General features: G+C 43.8%; 1 protein-coding gene across 5 annotated transcripts in view; it reads right to left on the bottom strand.

Annotated features, from left to right (window-relative positions):
- The window catches only part of POMT1 (protein O-mannosyltransferase 1), a 31,963-nt gene that overhangs the window by 6,194 nt on the left and 3,949 nt on the right, over nucleotides 1-21,820 (bottom strand). For all 5 annotated transcript variants that reach the window (XM_075905958.2, XM_075905959.2, XM_089772982.1 and 2 more), the window contains 16 exons: nucleotides 21,488-21,538; nucleotides 19,909-20,055; nucleotides 19,101-19,212; nucleotides 17,453-17,518; nucleotides 16,761-16,854; nucleotides 15,845-16,000; nucleotides 11,784-11,914; nucleotides 6,976-7,071; nucleotides 6,007-6,099; nucleotides 4,940-5,036; nucleotides 4,752-4,844; nucleotides 3,856-3,976; nucleotides 2,366-2,463; nucleotides 1,598-1,711; nucleotides 819-945; nucleotides 119-296 (listed from right to left, as the gene is read on the bottom strand). In XM_075905958.2, the coding sequence (XP_075762073.2) occupies nucleotides 119-296; nucleotides 819-945; nucleotides 1,598-1,711; nucleotides 2,366-2,463; nucleotides 3,856-3,976; nucleotides 4,752-4,844; nucleotides 4,940-5,036; nucleotides 6,007-6,099; nucleotides 6,976-7,071; nucleotides 11,784-11,914; nucleotides 15,845-16,000; nucleotides 16,761-16,854; nucleotides 17,453-17,518; nucleotides 19,101-19,212; nucleotides 19,909-20,055; nucleotides 21,488-21,538 (1,774 nt within the window). The remainder of the gene's footprint in view (nucleotides 1-118; nucleotides 297-818; nucleotides 946-1,597; nucleotides 1,712-2,365; nucleotides 2,464-3,855; nucleotides 3,977-4,751; nucleotides 4,845-4,939; nucleotides 5,037-6,006; nucleotides 6,100-6,975; nucleotides 7,072-11,783; nucleotides 11,915-15,844; nucleotides 16,001-16,760; nucleotides 16,855-17,452; nucleotides 17,519-19,100; nucleotides 19,213-19,908; nucleotides 20,056-21,487; nucleotides 21,539-21,820) is intronic.

Raw genomic sequence — 21,820 nt, 5'->3', positions numbered from 1 at the left:
TGCCCCTCTAGGAGGCAGGGCAGTGTTATTACAGATGGGATATAATGCATTGTGCCCAAAGTCAGTGCTAGAATTAAGAACCCCATCATTTCACCACCCTGCAGGATGTGCCAGGTACCTGAAGACGTGATCACTCAGATGCTGCAGTACAATAGGAATCAGGAGGATTTGGAAAGTAAGAGCAGGCAGGTAGTGGTACAGGAAAAGTGTCTTTTCCATCATGAAGAAGGGGATGTAGTTCACAGCCCAGCCTCCCACACAGAGGCCTCCAGCTGCCACCCAGATCCACCACGCATCTACAAGACAGAAAGGGTAACACAGTGCTGAGCTCTAACCAGGCTTCCTGGGAAGGTCTGCTACCAAGCACCCTGACAACTAGCAACTGCAAGGACAGGCAATTTTCCAAAGTTTTTTATGTTGCACGCAGAGTGGAAGTAGTTAGATAACATTTCCCTAGCCACTTTAACCAAAGGTTATGCAGTGTAAAGCTATCAGTAGGCTCTTTAGTGATCTTGCAGAGCACACAGGACCTGTGTGTCCAACGGCACCTCTAAAATACTCATGGTAGGTGGGTTTTGATAGATTCCAATTATGATCCTTGGAGCATTAAAGCATGCAGGAAATGCAGTGATGCATTGTAATCTCCCAAAGAGAAGATGGTACCTATCAGGAAAGAACACAGGTCTTCTAACTAACCAGGGAGGGCTGTACTACTTTGTCTTTGGAATAGCTGAACCCCAACTAGAATGCTCAACTGCTGTGCAGTGAAGTGTCAAACTGCTCTGTACAAGTCTATTTCAGTGGCTAAGGGATCAGACCTTCAGGGATGTCACAAATCTTCCTCCGTCGTCGAAGCAAATACCACAGGAATAGACACACATATACAAGAGTTGCAACATTTGCTGATGCCCAGGTGAGAACATTTCCAATTAGGTGGATCTGAGCCTGTAGGATAAGAGGTGGAAAACGACAGTGATTTTTATTACAGAGAGAAGCACAAAATTAAATATTACATAGCTGCATACACCCAAATCCAAAAACTCTGAATTTATCTGACAAGAGCTATGGCAATCCTGTCCATCTGGCTACTGAGCTAATCTGTCTTGGAATGTGTCATCAGACTGACAGTGGGGCTGCTTTATTATTTCATAATTCATCTTTATATAAAGCATTTGAAAGAAATGGTCAGTGATGGATAGATGTTCTACCCTGGATCAAGTGAATATTAAATTGCAATTTTCCTTTAAAGGACTGGAAGAAGAGAATTGTTTACTTAAAGAATTATAACTGCATCGAGTGCCTGCAGAACTTTCCAGTTTACTTGTCTACTACTGTCCTATCTGGCAGTGGAAGGGGGGGAAAGAGATCTTCTATTAAATTAAAATGTGAAGTGTTTGGTTTATCAGGAGAGAAAATAACTTTCTTTGAAACTCAGAAGAGGTTCTTACCTGCCACCACCTATAAAAGACATCTGAGCAGAAACACCACAAGAACAGAGCCTGATCTTTATCAAACATTCTCACCGCTTTCATATCTTGCCTTCAGACTTCACATAGTCCACATGAGCAATCCAGAGTTAATAACATGACATACTTACACCAGAGGTAGGGTGGAGCCAGTAAGCGATGTTTGTATCCATAGTGATCCAATCTAGAGGGGAAGAGCTATACTTATGTTCTGTCTCTTCGTTTTTCAATGTTAATATCTTCCACTAGAACAAAGCCATCAGAAGACTTTTAAATTTTGGACTACAATCAAAACTCCTGGCATGGACAGGCAGTCCCACACTACTCCTATGGCCAAGCAAGTTTCTAAGCCAGAGAGGGTTCTCATTACTGTATTTGATTACAATTTTAAATGAATACTGGTTTGTTACTGAATTTGTGAAGATTAGTGAGACATCAAGCACAACACCCATTAAAAATCCACATGAAGGCAGAATCTTGGAGTGCCCAATTACTTTTATTACTGAACAGCTAAGTTATACAAATGGGGGTACTTCATGAACATGCCATAGATCAGCATGCTGAATAAACTAAAAAGAACACTCTACAACATATTTTTTATGGACCCTAAATCTCTCCCAACCTGTTATGGCAACACATATCCTACCTCCAGAAACGGACCATAGAAAACACTGCAATGGCTCCTACAGCTGTTTCAATAAGTAGTCCTGTTTACGTGTGTCTTTTTTTATTAGGAGGGTGAGAAAGCAACTCTCTACATAAGAACTAAGCCATGGGTGTTATCAGTTAAAGGTGCCCTTCATAGAAATGCTGCCTTGCATTTTCCCTGCATTGGAGAAGAGAACTTTGCAGGGAAGAATCACATCCCACCCCCCTTCCTGCTCCCTTGGCCCAGTCACCTGCAGTTCTGTGAATCTGGCCATGAAACTGAGGTTTTTGCTGATGTCAGCCTGCGTGGGCGAGTGCAGCTCCACTTCCCTCTCCTTCTGCTCTTGGCCTGGAAGTGCATCACATAGCTCAGAAATATCCAACATTCGATAACTCTGCCTTCGCTTTGGTTCCAAGGGGCCCCTTTGCAATAAATCGGGTGTTTCCAATGTGCAAGGAAGGAGGGACAGAGTTTGCTCAAAGAGCATTTTCTCTAGTGTTCAGAGGAACAGACCCAATCACTTAGGCTACGTCTTGCACAAAAACTTGCGAAGCATCTACACTGCATGTGCATTCTTGAGCAAGTAAATTTACAGTAAAGCGTTGGAACAGAGGGCTTCTTGCGCAAGAGTTATTCCTCTCCCCAGGAGGAATAAGCCCTCGTGCACAAGAAGGCAGTGTGGATGGGCTACAGGCCATCAGAGCTTTCCTGTGCTAGAGACCGTCCACACTGCCATGGACGCTCTTGTGCAAAAGCGCATCTCTTGCGCAAAAGCACATGGCAGTGTGGATGCGTTCTTACGCAAGAACTCTTGTGCAAAACAATTCTTGTGCAAGAAGCCTGCAGTGTAGACGTAGCCTTAGGGATAAATCCTCATCTCCAGGTCCAGCCCAAGTAACACAATCCTTCAGGCTGTGGGAGTGATGGCAGATGTCCTACAGCTGTTATTCCAGACTACAGGATGGGATAGGTTCTATGGCTCTCTAGGACCACCTATAAATGCCTTTCTGTACTATAAATACTTCAGATACTTACTGACTCCCCGCCCTACCCTCCTGTTTTTCCTTTTGATTTTCCATACCCTCTGCTCCCTGTCTCCCCACCCTCCCTCTTCCCCCCTCACCTTCTCTCCTATTTATTTTGAGTCTGTGTATCCTAAACTCAAAACTCCGGTCATCTGAAGAAGTGCGTTGTGCCCACAAAAGCTCATGAAACCATCTACATGTTTTGTTAGTCTATAAAGTGCTACCAGACCATTTGTTGTTTTATAAATATCCCCTTCTCCCTGAAGAGGAAGCTCACACATTAGAACAGTGGTCCCTAACCATTAGAGGTTGCCGGGCGCCAGGGGGCGTGGCCGTTCGCCTGCCGGGCGCCAGGGGGCGGGGACACTTGTGCACCCGGGGGCGGCCCCCCCATAGCCACGCGCCTGGCGCTCCCCCCCCACACGCCCAGGGCTGGCGCCCCCTGCAAACGCCGTGCGCCCGGCGCTCTCCCCCCCCCCAAGCGCCACGCGCCCAGAGTGCGGGCGGCCAATCCGCGGCGCTCCCGGGGCCGGCGCTCACCATGCGCCATGTGCCCAGGGCCAGCTCCGGCACTGCGCATGCGCCTCGTGCCCGGGGCCAGGCCAGCCCCGAGCACTTGGCGGGCGCACACAATGCCCCCGCGGGCGCCATGGCGCCCACGGACACCGTGTTGGGGACCACGGCATTAGAACTACAGAACTTTACTGAGAGTTACTTTTCCCATATCTGTGCTCCTCCACATTCCACAGCATGCTCTGGTGATACCCTTTGGATAATTTCTCCCCAATGACCTCCAGTTGCCGGTAACCCCACTCAGGTAGAGATGCACCACTGAGCTGAAAAATAAAAGTGAAGGCTTAAAAAAAAAAAGCACAGTCCTGCCAGGATGTTCCTGAATTTCAGACCTGTTGCTGGACTCGACCTTAACAGGATGCCAGTGGAGCGAGTGCTCAGATTTGACTGACTAATGTGATAAAAGAGCTTAGATCAGTGGTTCCTATAGTTTTGGAGCATACGGACCCCTTTTCAATCTATAAATACTTCACAGACCTCCTCCCTGGGGAAAAGAAAAAAGAAAAAGAAAAGTAAGGGGGAAAAAAAAGAAAAGTATGAATCGGGCCCACCATGGTGGCCCAATCCTTATTTTTAGACTTTCCATGGACCCCGTGTAGTACCATCGTGGACCACCTGGGGTCCACAGATCACAGGTTGGGAACCACTGGCTTAGATCAATTAATAAAAATGGATAGTGTCTCTCACACCTACCTTAAATGCTATCTGTGAAGAGGAATTCTTAAGCATGCCCAACCACCACCAGCTGTTGTTTATGCAGCCTCTACTTCTGACCCATACGCTGGTCCTCAAATGAGCTGAGAACTTGCAACTGCCATTTAAAATATGCAGTGCTCAGTCTATAACAGATTAAGCCATTACAGTGCTCCATAACTGTCAGAAACAGTCTTTTCACTAGACTGACGTCAGACCAAGATGACGTCAGACCAAGCAGGGCCTTTTCAGTTTACTGAAAATTAGTTTTGGACACAGATTGCATGGCAGTTTGGGATGACTACAAGGGAAGAGGAGAAGACTGATATACATAAAACCACTTACCTTCAACACCGCTGAGGTATTCACATGGACAAACCTTACTTCAGATAGGATGGTCTTCCACACATCAGTGTCCGATTCCCGATTTACAATTTCCTGCAAAAAAGGGATGTCTTTTGATCTTCACTTTGTCTTAGATGTTTCCCAAGAGGAGAAAAGCTTCCCTGCCCCTCACCCAAGTTTTCACTCACCACTCTCCAGAGGTTCTGTGCTGGCATGGAGATATTATAATCAACGTAACAGGAAATTTCCTGGGAATGTGGGCTCAAAGGTGCAGCAACATCATGTCTGCAAGATCCACAAAATAAATGTGTCCTGGGCTAAATTCTCTGTTCATTTCATAGAGTTATTTAACAATCAAATCCCATAAAGCTTCTCAAGTGAGTACTGAAATTCAACACACAAAAAGCCAAAAAATCTATTGGCACAAATCAAGTGGCACATGTGGGGGTCAAAGAAAGGGAGAAGGCTCCTTGTTATAAAGGACCATAAAAAAAGCATTGGAGGAAGCAGATTTTGCCAGGTACCGACTTTGGTAAAGCACAAATATCTCAACTGAGGCAAAAAGAAGGGTTGCTAGAATGTTAGCAGTATTTAGTGGGATTTCCGAGAACAAATCAACTGGCCTGGAATGAGCACAGGAGAGAACCGCCTCCTAATCTAGGTTACTGAATCTTGCCTGCTACTTCAGAGACAATTCTTATAATAATGCAGCCTTACAAAACTGTCACAAACATGCAGCAGACAGGCTTACAGTGCCTACATGATTTGGGACCATCAAATCAGCTGAAAAGCCACATGCTAGGAAAGTAAATGGGACATGTAGCAAGGCCAATTAGGCACTTCTGAAAGTCCCACCCTTACTATAATGGAGTAGGTAGTGCTGATGCAAAAATCTAAAGAAGCCTGTCTGTTTGGGGGAAAAATGCTCACCCAGACTAGTGGGCATGTAAAATGTGTAATGTGGTCACAATGTATATTGGACTAGCTGGGACCTAAGAGGTCTCTGACTCTTCTACATCTACCACAAATGATCTGACATTTGCTTTTTGAAGTTGGCAGTAAAAGAGCAATTTATGTTATTAACCAGAAACCGTTCAATGATGGACGAGGTGTATCCAGACCCCTGCCTATGGCTGAGTATACTACAAGAGCCTGAAAGTCTTAGGGAGAGCAACACCACTTTTCCAGTATACCTCTATCCCTACAGACACATTCAGAGAAGCAACAAAGCCAGGAGACTAGGAGAAACACATACGTGTTGAGGTAGCGAGTTGTGATGCCGTGGACCAGCTGAACAATATGCCCATGTCGGATGGGACGTGGTGGGTTACTCACCACCAGCTGCTGCCTGTGGGAGTGACAAACCAAAATAAATGTTTCCATACCCCACCACAATTAGTGCTGACTAATGCTTGAAAAGCCAGAGATCAGGACAAAAGGAAGGAAGAGAAACATCTGGACAGTGAGATGAGAAATCTGAGCTCCTTATGGGTTACAGATGGATACAGAGAAAGTTACTGAACACAAAGTGGAGGGAGGAATAGGCTGATGTAGGTAACTGATAATGGAAAACAGAGCTCTTGATGGCTGGTCTGAATCCAGATCAGCCAGTGGTGACCAAAGATTATTTCTATCCAATAGCTGACTGATGGCTTACATGAAATTAATCAGTGGCTTCAATCAGATCTGACATACATCCTTGTCACAACTGACACCGTCGCTGGCAGTCTCCAAAAAACGATTAAAGCCTGTGTGGGTCATGGAGACAGAAATCCCTCTCACACTAAGGCTACATCTATACTGCACCCTTCTTCCGCAAAAGCTTATGCATGAAGCGCAAACTAGAATATCACCGTATTTCATTTGCTTAATTAATTAGGGGCTGTTTTTGCACAAGAGGCTTTTGCGCAAAAAGGAGCTGCGTAGACAGCTCCTTTTTGCGCAACCCCCCCCTCTTGCACAAGAACCGTTCTTCCTCATTTTTTCAGGAAGAACAGCTTTTGCACAAGAGGAGTTTTTTGCACAAAAAGGAGCCATCTACACAGTACCTTTTTGCACAAAAGCCTCTTGTGCAAAAACAGCCCCTAATTATGCATTCATTAATTATGCAAATGAAGCATGGCGATATTCTACTACTAAGGCCTAGCCCTGCTTAGCCTTTGGGATCAGATATCAGCGGCGCTCATGATGGCATGGCATTTAAGCATGTTTCCTGTATACTCACATCCCAGGATCCTTAACAATCCACCAGTTATTGACATCTTTGAAAGGGTAACAAGTCACTTGTTGCTGGTGGGAGCTGCCTCGGCCATTCTCGTACCTATATGGATAGGCAAGAGGACAGAACTGTGAGGTAATGTTACATCGCTATTTCACACGGTCACAGAGAACAGAGAGCAGCCTTAGATTAAACTAGCAAATCTCACTCGGTGACCTGAATTAGCACTATACCACTGGTTTGTCTTTCAAAGACAGCAGAAGAAATACAACGTAGAAAGGAAATGACAGCAATGCAGACTAGTCATCGCACATCAGATATAATGAAATAACATGTGTTGAGGCCAAGGCTTCCAAAGAGTACAGCACACCAAGCACTCATTGCTGTTTCTCGTTTTCCATTCTAAGGGACGTCTGAAAAGCCAGTGCTCAGATCCTCTCTTCCATGCAGTAAACTGGGCTGTAATGTCCACGAAGAGATGGAATGGGTTGGGCTATCAATGGCTTTGACCAAGTGCTTGGGCATATGAATTAGGTGGTAAATTAAAGCATGGGATGTGATTAGAGAAAAGATTTACTAGCTTCTTTTCTCCAGCCCTCCCTGCTGCATATTCTTCAGAGGTTTATTCTGTATAGTCTGAAATGCCAGAAACGAGCTTCCACTGTTTGTCTTGCAATCGCTATTCAACAATGCAGGAAATCAATTGAAGTAATTTTTTAAAATTTTCTTTACATATACCCCATAATGCACCTTGCATTATTTCTCTCCCTCTTTGGTGTTTCAATCCTTCAAATTCTTGTAAATGGCTGGAGTCATTGTTTAGGGCAGGTCTACACTAAAAGCTTTCTTTGTCACAGTTACACCACTACTGATGGAGACAATCGCAGTCTAAGCCAAGGAGAGAGAGCTCTCCTATTGGTTTAGTAATTCCACCTCCATGAGAGGTGGTAGTTATGTCAGTAGGAGCAGCTGTCTTGCCAACATGCACCAGGGACTTGGTGAGTGCAATTATATCAGTCAGGTGAGTGCATTTTTCACTCTCCCTTGAGTGACGGTCATACTGAAGTGTGCAGATCTGCTGTAAGTCAAGATAGACTCATGTTGTTCTGATCTTAGAATCTTCTCAAGTGTGTCAGCACCAATGATGCCTAGTACCATATACAGCATTCTAGCTACCATGCCAAGGGAGCTGTATGAAAAGGGACCATCATCGCCTTACTCTGCACAGGTAGCCAAAACACGGCTTTGGTCTGCTGGCTGCAGCACTGGATAGGAAACTCATTCATTCAGTTCTCTCTCCACTATCAAGCCAGATTTATTTTGTAAATCACAGTTTTCCAGATATAATACCAACTCTCCCACCCCCCGCCATGCACACACATCTGAATATCTGCCTTTCCAATTATTTCCCCACCTTCTATGTTAGCTTTTATTTTGCGAAGTCAATGTGATTTTTGTCTCCTGTCTAGCTTTTAAATGCTGTTTCAATTCATTTGACATTCCTGACATGTCCCAGTTGGTATCCAGAACTGTTCTTCCCAACTATGAAGGAATATAGTAGTAGCCCTGGCTCAGTTGCATCCCACTGGGTGCCTTTCACAATACAGTGCTGGTTTTCCTGATCTTTTAAGCAATTTACAGGCCATGTAATGGAATTCACATACACATCCATTTACATTTCCCAGGACAATTAGAATAGGGTTAGAAGCGACCGCAAGGGTCATCTAGACCAGTGGTACCCCTGGGTAGTGTTTCCTCTAAGATTTTCCATTCAGGAGCAGAGTGAGTTTTATCTTGTGCCCAATATTGAGGTCATGTGTGCTTGTTCGGATGTGTGCCACCGTGGCACCCAAGTTATTAACAAAATTATATATGTAAAATGTTACGGAAAAATACAAAAACAAGGGATAAATCACAAGGTGCATGACTAAGTGTTTGTTTAATATGAAGTCAAATAAAAATACATTTAATACTGCAAAATTTTAAGTAGACAAATTCCTCTGTTTATAACCTTTTCCCAGATTCTCCCCCAGCTGGACTAGATGATCTCTTGGGATCCCTTCCAGTCCTATGATTACTGTCAGAATTCAAGGTACGAAAAGGACGTTGGAAGGTTTGCTAGCAATATCAAGAGTATGTGATCCAGCAGAAAAGTTAGAATTACAGCATCTTAACTTTTATTAGGCTACCAAGAGATGACCACAATGCATCAATGCAGGAATACTGAAAGAGTGAAAGATGTATCTAAGCCCCCATTGTGCCTTCTGCATTTTCCATTTTGCCAGGAGCAAGTTCAGCTGCTGTTATAAGGCAACTTAGAGCAATTAACAGCCTGTATACAGACCAGTATAAACAAATCATTGTATGAAACTGTAGTTTGTACTGACTTCACTTATACTTTTCATGTAAGCCTATTGTAAAACTAGACAAATATCTAGATGAGCTGATCTTCCCCTTGGAAGACCTCTGCTTATACATCTCCCTGATAGAAAACCACTGGATTGACCTAAAAGTTTTGTCATAGTCATTTTAGGTTTCATTGTGTGGGCAAGTTGTTTTCAATATCAGAGCATCAACAGGTGATGGATTTGTGATTCCTCTGCCACTTGAAGCAGTTTTAGTTTTCAATTCAGGAAAAATCAAGGTGAGGTTTGGAAAAAGGAATCAAAAGGTGGCAGAATTCAGTTTACATTTTTTTTCTAAGTGATAGGTACAGTCTATGCTGTATATTTTCTAGGAGTCATGTCTGGCATTAGACCCTGATGGCCTGATTTCTAGAAGCACCTGATATTTGTGCTAAAGCTATGTTTTCATAGGAAATACTCATTCTTTGTTAGCATTGTGCAGCCACCTAAAACATGTGGCCCTGGCCCTGGCCCAGGCCCACTGGAGCAGAGCAGCCATTCCCCACCCGGCCCTGGCCCGCCAGAGCAACTGCTCCCCACGCAGCCCAAGTGCTGGCCTGCCAGAGCAGCTGCTTCCCACGTGGCCCAGTCCGCCATAGCAGAGCAGTCACGGCCCTGGCCCACTAGAGCAAAGAAGCCAGTGCCAACATGGCCCCAGCCTGCCCGAGCAGTTGACTACCATGTGGCCACGGCCTGGGCCACGGGAGCAGCCAGCCGCCAAATGGCTCCCAGCCACATCCGCTGAAGCAGCCACGCCACTCACCTTCTAGGTCCTGCAGGAAAGTGAGTGCTGGTGGCTCTGGGAAGGAGGTTAGAAGTTATTGTGAACGGTCAGCCATGCAGGCGTGCACCTTAGGGGAAACCCTGCCCCTCGGGGTACACAGAGGTCCTTCCAGGAGTACATCAACTCATCTAGATATTTGCCTACTTTTACAATACGCTACATAAAATGCACTGGTGAAGTCTATACCAACTAAAATTTCATACAGATGACTTGTTTATCCTGCTCTATACACTGACATATAAACTCAATATTTATATTCCAACTGATTTATAATTATATGGTAAAAATGAGAAAGGAAGCAATTTTTCAGTAAGCGTGCTGTGACATTTTTGTATTTTTATGAACAATTGATTCTGTAAGCAAGTTGTTTTTAAGTGAGTGAAACAAGACAAATCAGACTCCTGAAAGGGTACAGTAGTCCGGAAAGGTTGAAAGCCACTGATCTAGTCTAATCCCATGCCAAGAGGCAGGATTTGTTGTATCCAAGACAGATGGCTCCCCACCTTCTTTTGAAAACCTCCAGTTTTCAAAAGCTTCCCCAACCGCCCTAGAGGTGCTGTTCCACAGTCTTACTGTTCTTCCAGGAAGGACATTTTTAATCTAAAATTTAATTTAATGATACCAGATAACACTGAATACACTACGGAAATCTAGAATACACTGAATATACTACTGAAACCTAGAGCCCCTGCATTGCTACCACATTCCCTTCATCCACTCATTTTGGACTGTGAAAAGCAAGCTCTTTTCTTGACTTGATTTGCTCTTTTTAAGTTCATGCTGTTTGATGTTCTGTTATCCTCTAGCTACTTACAGATTGTCTCTTTCATAATCTGGTCTATTATTGTACTAAGGACTCAAGTGAGACTGAATCTAAGGTAATTGTTAGGATTTTCCTGTCTCCCTCCACATTTTATTTCCTCTACATTTCTGTACCTTCCCTCTTCTCAGTGACACTGAAATTAATTGCTACTGGTTTGGCAAGCTGATTATAAAGTTCTTTTAAGGATGAACCACACATTATCCTAATATGCCTCATCATCATGATGTTCCCATTACACCTCTGGTGTTTAGGGCAGCGACAACGCTCTTCCACTCCTGTCTGTTTCTGGCAAGTCTTTTAATGGCTCCCAAGCTATGCCCCAGGTTTTTCAGCTCAGCTTCCACAGCTCTTCATCATGTTGTTTTCAGGCAGCCTTGTTTTCACTTGCCCTCCAATATCCATCTTATTGCTATTCTGGTGATGGTGCCTAGTATATTTTTAAGTTTTTCGGGCACTCCCTTGCCTTGGATTCTATCGATACCTTTATAATCCAAGTCTGCTTGCTGAGGTTTAGAAATGAAGCACACCAAACTGGAACAACATTAGTATAATTACTATGGACTGCTCCATGGACGTTTAACCCCTGACACTTTAACAGGAGTATTAAAGGGCTCCAAAGCCCTTCGTGATAATAACAAGGTTTTGGTTGATAAACAGTTGGTAACATCCTGAAAGCTTGATGTAAAGACCGCTTATGATGCTACACAGACGCTGTCTGTGAAATCTGAACTGTAAGTTGAAGAACAAGAGCACAATTAGATCCCCCCCCCTTATACTCTACAGAACAAAACAGATTCCTCACCTGATGGGATAAGTATTCTTGTGAGAATGGAGCCAGCATGGCATGGGCTTGCCTAAGACATTCCGCAAGGTAATCTGGGAGCCATATGCTACTTCAAGGGGCTGGCCCTGTGTGATCCGAGCTAGCCCACCCTAAAACGCACAATAAGATAATAAACCAGAAGGAAAAAAATCTCAGAAGCTGATCAACTCTGAAGAGAGTCACTCTCAGCTTTAACACGTAATACAACATATTAATATAAGGCTTGCTGTCCTCATTAAAGCTATAAAATTCATAGCTTGCAATACTATGCTCAGATAATTTGGTTACATAATGAAGCCTGCAGGGGCTCAGGGAAAATCCCCAAAGCAATGCTTCATCGGGAATAAATTAAGGAACTATTCTGTATGGGCTCTGTTTTATTCCACATAGGGGCCTTCCACTATTCTCAGCACTGCAGCCTGAGGATTAATCAATGTGACTAACAACCAGTGATCCTGTGGCACCTTAGAGACTAACAAAAATATATAGAATCGTGAGCTTTCATAGGCAAAACCCACTTCATCAGATGAGCTGCAATGGAAATAATAAAAACCAAGATTTTATATATATATGAGAGGGGGTGTGTGTGTGTGTGTGTGTGTGTGTGTGTGTGTGTGTGTGTGTGTGTGTGTGTGTGTGTGTGTGTGTGTGTGTGTGTGTGTGTGTGTGTGTGTGTGTGTGTGTGTAAGATATATATACACATACAATTTTTCCCATTTGTATGCATGTATCATTTTTGTAGATCAAATTAAGAATATTAATACTTTGTATCTGTAATTGCATATCACTGTTTTGGGTCACTCCCACTGATTCCAGTCAGGGCTATAATGGTCTATTAGCAAAAAGACAATAGATCTTAACCTTCCTGTGGATGGGTAGGTTCAGGAGACAGGGGTCTTGCAGAGACATGTAGCCATGTCACCTGTTGCTGGCATCTATCTTTTGGATGCTGTATTTTTTCACAAGAGTAGACGGGAAATTTACAACACAAAGGATTTCCACATTATGCAAAACCTATTTAAGGTGGGAAGTGAGTTAATCTTGGTTGCCAGTTCTCCCTGGCTATCCCATCTACGATGAGTGCTGGAAACATCTAAGACTGAACTGGTGGAAGGATTGGGCCCACGCTGGAAGGCTTTCCAGTCTGTGAAAGAAGCTAATTAGAACTAAGAGGGTGAGATGATATATGTAACTAAGTTTCTTAGGTTATTAAGCTTAGCTTGCGTGTTTTTTTAAGTGACCTATATTGTTCAGCATGCGGTCTCTCACTTACAACCTACCTTTTTAGCTATATATTTTAGAAATGCCTGTTTACCTACTCCATGGTAAGAGCAAGAACCACCAAATTTGGTATGCAACTCCTTCTTATCCTAACTTAAAACAAGGTCAGGGTTATGGGACTGTATTCCACAATATGTAAAGGGAGAGGTCAGAGAAATGAAGGGCGTAAAAGGGAGGGGCACAGAGAGGAGAGACGTGATACTGAGAGTGGATACTAAGAGCAGCAAGCCTGCAGGAGAGAGCTATCCTGCAGAGTGGCCACGGGGGGCAGCTACACCACCAAGAGAGTGGCCAACAGGGCTGGGGCTCTGCCATCTTGCCTATCACCAGACAGGGTAAGTAGCCTCTCTGCCCCAAACTCTCCCTCCCCAACCTTGGCTGCAGCACCTGGGGATGGAGGGAGAGGGAAGGCCCCTGGCAGATGGGGAAGCATTGGAAGAGGTAGCCAGAGGGGGGGGGGGAAACCCCAAGACCCTCCTCATTCCCCAACCCTCACTCATGCATTCCCTCAAATCCCCAGCCTCTTGCCCTACCCCCACACATCCCCAAATTCCTATCTTGACTCCTGCATCCACCCACCACTGCCACCTTCTGCCCTGAAGGACCTGAGCAACACCAGGTAAGTCTTCTAGTACTTAATAAATCACTTTTGTTTATCATAAGCTCAGTGTAAATAACTGTTACCTGGAGAGGGGGGCAAGTAATCTGTGCATCTCTCTCTTTACATCAAGGCAGCAAACTTCATGAACAGTATATAGATTTCTGTACAGTGTAAACAGATTTATCTAGGGTTCAGCACCCAGAGGGGCTGGGTATCTGAGTGCTGGAGACAGGTATCTTTCAGAGGTTAGCCATATTAGTCTGTTTCAGTAAAACCAACAATGGGTTTGGTGGCACTTTAAAAAAAATAACACTTTTATTAGGGTACTAGAACATAAGCTTTTGTGAGCTACAAATCACTTCTTCAGATGCTGAAGGGGAAAAGACAGAAAAAAGAGGCTATAGAGATGGGATTGTGACATCAGTGCTAATTAAATCAGAATGGATGTGGCTCATCTCCAAGAGTGGAGAGTACCTGAATGGGAAATTACCTATTGTAATGCGAGAACTATTCCATATGTTTGTTTGGGGTCGGCAATGCACAGCATGCATACCATAAGTGGCACACAAGATGATTTTCAGTGGCACGCACAATTAACAGGCTCTCCCTCGCTCCTTCCATCTGCAACAGGGAGTCCGTACTGGCAATCCAGCATCACGCCCCCACAAGATTGGAGCCAACACCAGCTTCCTGCAGGGGTGGGGAAGCCCTGAGGTTTCGTGCCGGATCTGGCTTGTGGGGAAGTGCGCTGCTCCTCCCCTCCTCACAGCAATATGCACACTGCCTTATACACTCTACCTTCCCCCATGCTCCGGGGAGGCAGAACACAGGAGCTGCGCAGCCTCCCCCTGCCTGGGAGACCAAGTAGGGTGTGTGGTAGAGAGAGCCTTTCCGCCTCTTTCCTCTCCTGGGAGAGCTGCACGGCCCAGGGCAGGAGGATACGCTGGGGCGCGCCACTTCTGAAAGGTTGCCGACCCCTGGTTTAGACTTTGGTTCAGAGTGTCAAATTTGCATATGAATTCAATCTCAGCAGTTTCTTTATGCAGTCTGTTTTTGAAGTTATTTGGTCTTGTTGCGCTGTTCTCAGTTAAGATCTGCCGTTTTGGGGATGTGGCCCAGAACCTGTAGGTGTGTTTCAGCAGCTTAGTGTGTCTGACTCAAGACAGGATACTGGGGGGGGGGGCAATCTGGCAGGGAAAACAGACTCGATGGGGTCTCAGCACATCAGGTAGCAGCAAAGGGAGTCCTCCTAATCCATGTCAAATACATTTTTATAATTTTGGGGGTTTTTTGAGGGGAATTTATTTTATTTCATTTTATAAATTCTCCCATCCACTGTGGGTCTGGTTCTACCCCTACAGGAATGGAAGGGGGCTCGGGCCATGCTCTCAGGGGAGTAGGAGGCACAGGTGTAAGGCTGAGTCTTGCCTGATGTTGGGAGAAATAGCTGTTAGAGCAAGCCTGACCTACACAATGCAGCAAATCTGGTCTTTGGTGAGCTTGGCTTCCCGCTCTGGGCACTTCAAATTGATGCACAGGATCACAATTCCACTCACTCATCCATCCTGCCATCATGACAACAGGGGCTAAGTCTGAGTCTGTTTCAGTAAAGCCAACAAGTCTGGTGGCACTTTAAAAAACTGCCACTGGAGGGTGAGTTTTTCTATTTGTGTCATGTTATTTCACATTTGCAAACAAAACAGGGCTTTATTATGGGAGTTAGGGGCATGTTACTGGCCTTCGAGCCCTGACTAGATGGTATCCCTCAAACTGGGTTTGGTTATTTTTAAAACCCCTTGTGATTTCATTGCATCATTTACTTGTGAGACCAATTCCATTGACTTCAGTAGTGTTCAACTGGCATAACCAAGAGAATTTAGCTCTTATGTAGAAAAAGGGGCGTATTTGGTGTGGGCCCACAAACATTGATCTTGGTACAAAAGAAAGCCCCAGGCTAGGGACTGGACTAGAGCTTTCATGTCAAGACTCAGCACTTCCTCACTGTTTCAGCTTAATGCCATTTTATAGCACAAAAGCAGCAAGATGAGGACAAAAGAAGCATGTATTTCACAGTGCTAATTTAGTCCATTTCCACAACAGAGGATATATGCACAACCCATTTCCAGCATCTCCTTTCCCTCGCTCCCGCTTTCCTTACCTCCAAACTGGCCTGGAAAGCGCTGGTCATAATCTGGTCATGGGGTCCTGAGCGGTATAGCAAAGTCAAGTGAATGTAGAAGAAAGACAGGTACATTGCTACTGGGATGACCACTAAGGCTATTCCCCTCGCTAGCAAATGGCCCAACACAGAAACCTGGCAGAATACAAAGAACTCATTGTTACATCCTTTCAAGTAATTCCCAGCTTCGTGCAGCTCTTCCCCACTGATAGGTAATAATGGAAATACAGCTCAGATTCTCAAAGCATTTTAAAAGTTGTATTTAATCAAGCTTCACACCGTGTGTGAAATATGGAAGGGTTTTCCCGTATGTAAAATGGGAATAATTGAGCTACAGAGGGATGAAGCAACTTGCCCAAGGTCTCACAGCAAAGCTGGGAAAAGGCAAGCAGATCTGTTTCTCCCCCCAGCTCCTTCAAGCCTGTCCCAGCTATTGAGAATAAGCAGATACTTGATTATTTTTTAAAAGGAAAAAAAAATCCCAACTTCCCTGTGGACTTACCTCCTGCAAGGTCAGATTGAATAGTTGAAATTGGACAGGTTTTAACCTACAGATCCTGTCATTCTGTATCAAAGATGGGTATCAGTAGGGGGAGGAGGAAAGCCACTTCCCATTCAGAAATACAATTTGGCACCAGAAAAACTACATGTATACATTTGATCTAAATCCTAACCCTGCTTTTTTCCTCCCTATAACATAGTAGGGCCGTAGCTCTGAAAGCAGAGGGTTTTCTGTACTATAGCAGTAGACTTAACTGCAACACAAACCTAGGATTTCTTCAAGTGTTGAATTATTAGCAAATGGTTTAGAAGGCTTTTAGCTTGCACTTCCTTTTCTGGATGCATACTGTGAATGCAATTACATGCTATTTATCCAGTACGTTAGGCTACCTACATTTGACAATGTCTGGTCTCCTATTAAGTGCCAGGCATGAACTCCAGCGATGGCCAAGAGCAGCAGGTAGGTGAAAAGCCCCATGTATTTTACCCTGGGAAGACAGCACACAGAGATCAGTCTAGGTTAAACATACCCAGACCACAGACAGGATTTAATGCAAGGTGTAAGCATTCAGACTCTAACAATCAGCAGAGTTCCCAAGCCCAGGGACACTGGCGCTCCAGTTCCATATGCTGGCTGAATCATAATGCTTTGTCTCAAACTGGCTATTTGTCTGCTAATGAGAAAGGCAGGGAGACTGTTTGATAACATGGCAGTGTATCAAAAGGTAGAGTATGGCAGGTCCCTGAACTCAGACAAATTTGGGAGCAGAAGTTGAAATCCAGGTCTCATTTTTTAGCAAGCCCATGTATGTTGGAGGCTTGTATTGATATATGTGTTTCATTCTTTTCAGTACAGCTCCCATCAATTTGTCTGTCACTGCTTTACGTGGATTGATATAATCAGTACATTGATTCTTCACTGAATACCCTTGAAATAATAAAAACTTACAGACGCTTGCTACAGACAGATGCTCAACAACTAGTTGTAAAATGAAGAGCAAGTCTTGGAAAGCTGAGCTTTCAGTAACGCAGCAAAGCAATCTATGAGTTTAGTAAAACAACGTGACAGGAAAAGTCAGTACTTACCCAACTGCACAAGAACAAGCAACTCCAGTCAGCAAAAGCCAAAACCACCAGCCTGCAGTGAAGGGGCTTAGAGAAGAGGGCAAAAGAAAACATTAAGATACAGGGAAAAATGTCTGTCTCTTCACTGTTCCCTTTTCTACCTATTAGCATCTTATATCAGGCCTCCCAGGACAGTGATGGATATCCTCTGTCTAGGTGTGGATGTTAAACACTTCTACTGATGCTGAAAAGTCATTCAGAGTAGTGAGAGTCTGCACTGCTCCCAACACCACAAAGAAAAAAAAATCAATAGGATAGGCCATGGGCTTGGCTAAGTTTAAAGGGTATAATTTTAAATGGGGCTCTGCAAGAATCAGAGAGTACACAAAACCACACAAAAAGAGTCTAAGATGTTTAGGTTGTCTCTGCACCTGTGATTAAGAAAGATATTTGTCACCCTCTTCATTTCTACGTACAGAGAAATTTTCCATAGTAGGAATTAGCAATCAGAAAGAAATACCAGAGGGATTTTTTTAAATTGCCGGTTGAACCTCTTTAGTCTGGTGCCCTCAGGATGTGACCAGTGCCGAGAAAGAGGAAGTCAATATTGTCTAGCAGCATTACCAATACTTCCACTGCTTACTGGAATCTTAGAAAACATTTAGGCTTAGTCTACACTGCAGGGTTTTTGCGCAAGAAACCCTTTGCAGAAGAGATCTCCCACAAAAACTTCTTGCGCAATAGCACATCCAGACCTCAAAGTGCATCGCAAAAGCGATGTGCTTTTGCGCAAGAGAGCACCCACACTGCATGGACACTCCTGCACAAGAAAGTTCACAGAATGGCCATCAGAGCAACTGTGCTTTTGCCAATAGGGGTTTCTTGTGCAAAACCCCCTCCAGAGCATCCACACCTCTGCCTTTTTGCGCAAGAGCTGTTGCGCAAAAGAGAGTTATTCCTCATGGGGAGAGGAATAACTCTACCAGCAAAAGCCCTCTGTTCTGCCGATTTACTTGCACAAAAATGCACTTGAGGTGTGGATGCTCCGCTGGTTGTTGCGCAAAAAACAGTGTTTTTGCGCAAAAACCTTGTAGTGTAGACATAGCCTTAGGGGTAAATTAGAGCTAAACAACAGCACAAAAAACTGAGAGTCAAGACTGGAGGCTGTAAACACACTTTATGGGACCACGGGAAAACCTGGCCACACTCATGATAAGTGGGCATCCGGCTAATTAAAATCATGCTAGACCATGGATGCTACCAGACTAGAGATATTTAACCTGTATAAGGAAGTCAAAACCACCCTGCCATCATTTAAACAGTACGCTAAAATTGCTTGGAACATAAAATCCTTCCAACATCATTGTGAGTGGTCAAGTATCATTACGTCTATTTTACAGAGTGGAATTTGAGGTGCAGAGAAATTAAGTGACTTGTCCAAAGCACAGCTGTGATTAGATAAGGATTCTTGCCTCCCTAGCCTATACCCTAAATAAGGCTTGCAATACACTATCAGCAAGATCATAATAATTAGTGCCAGACAGACTCTGATTAATTAATTTACATGGCAATTAAAAAAAAACAGAAATGGCACAAACATTTATATTTAAATGATAAATGCAATTAACTGGAAGATTATCCAATGCCCAGATATGAAAACCAGCTGTACCTGCACTTCTGTAAATTGTAAAACTTCAAGTAGGACAAAACTGCAAGCAGGATAAAAAAGATTAGCACTGATTCCAAGAGCATCAACCTGGACTGAGTGATCAGAGAGTTCTCTGTTAGAAACAAAAGGAGAAGATAAATACACCAAATCAGGAACAATTATTGGTAGGAAAACTGTCAAGCCATACTCATGACAGCAATACTATCTCCAACAATAAGGACTTGTAAAAACATGATCAACTGAAAATTAAAGAAACATTTCCAAAGAGAGCAAAACAAAGCTCCTTTAAAAGTATAATAAGGCTGAGATAAGAGCATGTGTCATGCTCTGTATTTCAGAAGCCATTCAAGCAGGGGAAATGGCAGAAGGGTGGGGAGAAGAAAAGACCTACTGAAATCTAAAGCTGAGTTATAGCCCTTCTGTCATGTACTCCCATTCCTGGTATATTACAGAAGTCTGAGGAAGAGACTGCAGAGGCTCCTCAAAGGCAAAGAAATGAAGCTGCCCACATGGCTGTGAGGTTCCCTGTGTCAAATCATCCTCTTCCCTAGAGAGAATTAGTGTCTGCTTAGAAGCAATGCTGGAACTGTAGGCTATGCTGCAGAACTGTGTGTGGGACTGAATAACAATACGCTGATTGGGACTGATATATTGCCAGAGCTGCATGTGGAAAGCTACAACAGCACCCAACTCCCTGGCTCCCACCACTGCTCTTACTAACTGCCACATACTCTAAAAAGTCAACGTGGAAAAATTCAAAGGCAAAAACAGATCATTCCCCCTCTCTGTATGAAGGCACAATCCTTACCAAAGAGAATAAGCAGGGCAGCTCCCAATGCAGCACAATGGGAGAAGTGCAGCTCTACCAAAATCTGGTATGCTAGAGGCACACACAGGGCACCAGTTAGTGCTGGCAGCAGTCGCAAGGACCAAACTGGCACATTCATACTGTACTCTGGAACACAAAAGAGGATTAGAAGCCATTGATTATTGCATAGATGTTTGCTGGAAGACTAGGATTTGGTTTCATGCCACTCTTCTCAGACTCAACTATCTCCCCATGTTGTTCATAAACAATGAGATAAAATATCAGCAGTGCAGGGACTGTAGTCCCACCCTGCAATTTCTTTTACTCACAAAACCTGTCTGAAGTAATGTAGGCTAGTAATAAAAATCCTTCACATTTATAGTGTTTCATCTGTAGACTTCAAAGGCCTTCACAGGATGGGCAAATATCATTGTTCCCCTTTTTAAAGATGAATAAAGTTCAGAAAAGCTGAGTAACCACAACTCAAAATTAAATCACTGGGAGCTGTGGATATGCAGCACTTTGAAAAATATCAGGCAAATGGGATTAGCACAAGGTGTCACAGCAAGTCAGTCAGAGCTGGGAGATGTCTTGATTCCCATCCCCATTCACCTATCCTCAGGACGAGCCTGCCTTCTATAATTATACTCTATTCTCTTCCATGCTATGGGATTTTTAACATCTACTGAAACATCCACTGCAGTTATACAGAATTAACACCTCTTTTGAAGAGATCAAGTGAACAACAAAAATCTTCTATTAGTGACTAAAACCCATAAGCTCTGAAATGCAGCTTTGTTCTGTTTAGGGATGTAATACTGTAGTCGATTATTTGATTAACCGATAAGCCAAAGCTAGATCAGTTCTAGATCAGTGTTTCTCAACCAGTGTTATGAGTACCCTTAGGGGTACTCGAGAGAAGTCTGGGTGGTACATCAACACAACTGAAATTTGGAGAAAACTGAATTTTTGTTTTAAGTTTTACAGCGCTTTATTATGTTTGTACTTTTTACACCCAAAAATTTCATTGCCCGCCAGGCTATGATTAAGTTTTTTAAACGTGTTGCAATGGTAGAAAAAAGGTATGTGTGTCTGAAAACTGTAGGTACTGGGGGTACTTTTTTTTTTTTTTTTTTTTTTTTTTTTAAAGAGGGGTACTTTTTTTTTATAAAGGTTAAAAAACACTGGTCTAGACTATACACATTTCCCTCCCCTCTCTCTTGCCAGTAAATTTTTTAGCATGCCTGCCAGCAGCCCAACTCAGTCCTGGCTCACGCCAGGTCCAGGACCTACTCCCACTGCTGCTCTGCATTTGAAGTATATTAGGAGCCAGGCAGGTAGGCAGCTCGGCTCAGTTCTGGCCTGCACCAGTTCTGGGAGCTCATTACCCCCCCACCCCACCCACGGGCTGCCACTACCCTGCACTGCTGCCTCTTTTTCAGAGGCAACAGCCCTGCCCCCAGGGAACTATACAATAGTCAACTAACCATTAGAATCCATGAAGTTACTTAACTATTCAATTAACCGATATTTAACATCCCTAGTTTTATTGGAGGAAAGTGTTAAAATCAGCACTTACCAGCCCCAATCCTGTTCCACAAGAAGTTCCCATCAAATCCTCCTAAGTAACCTGGAAAAGAATAGCAATTGATGTGGCTGGATTGAGTGGCACATGGAAACGGAGATAAAATTCTGAAGGTTAATTAAAAAACAAATCTCTTTGGAGGGAAATCAGAGTTAGGTTTCTACTGCTCTCCCACAAGTGTATCTTTAGCATTTTTATATTCAAACCACTTTGTAAAGAGAGACCCTTGTGGACCATCTATCTCAAACATACACCTTCCCCTACAGCAGTGGACTGTTACATGAAAAAGCAATCTTAGATGAGGAATGGGTTTATTTTCAATTCCAA

This window comes from Pelodiscus sinensis, chromosome 23, assembly GCF_052426305.1.
Source record: "Pelodiscus sinensis isolate ZL-2025 chromosome 23, ASM5242630v1, whole genome shotgun sequence".
Lineage (NCBI taxonomy): Eukaryota > Metazoa > Chordata > Testudines > Trionychidae > Pelodiscus > Pelodiscus sinensis.
The sequence above is the reverse complement of the archived record's forward strand: the minus strand, read 5'-3'. Positions and strand labels throughout refer to the sequence as shown.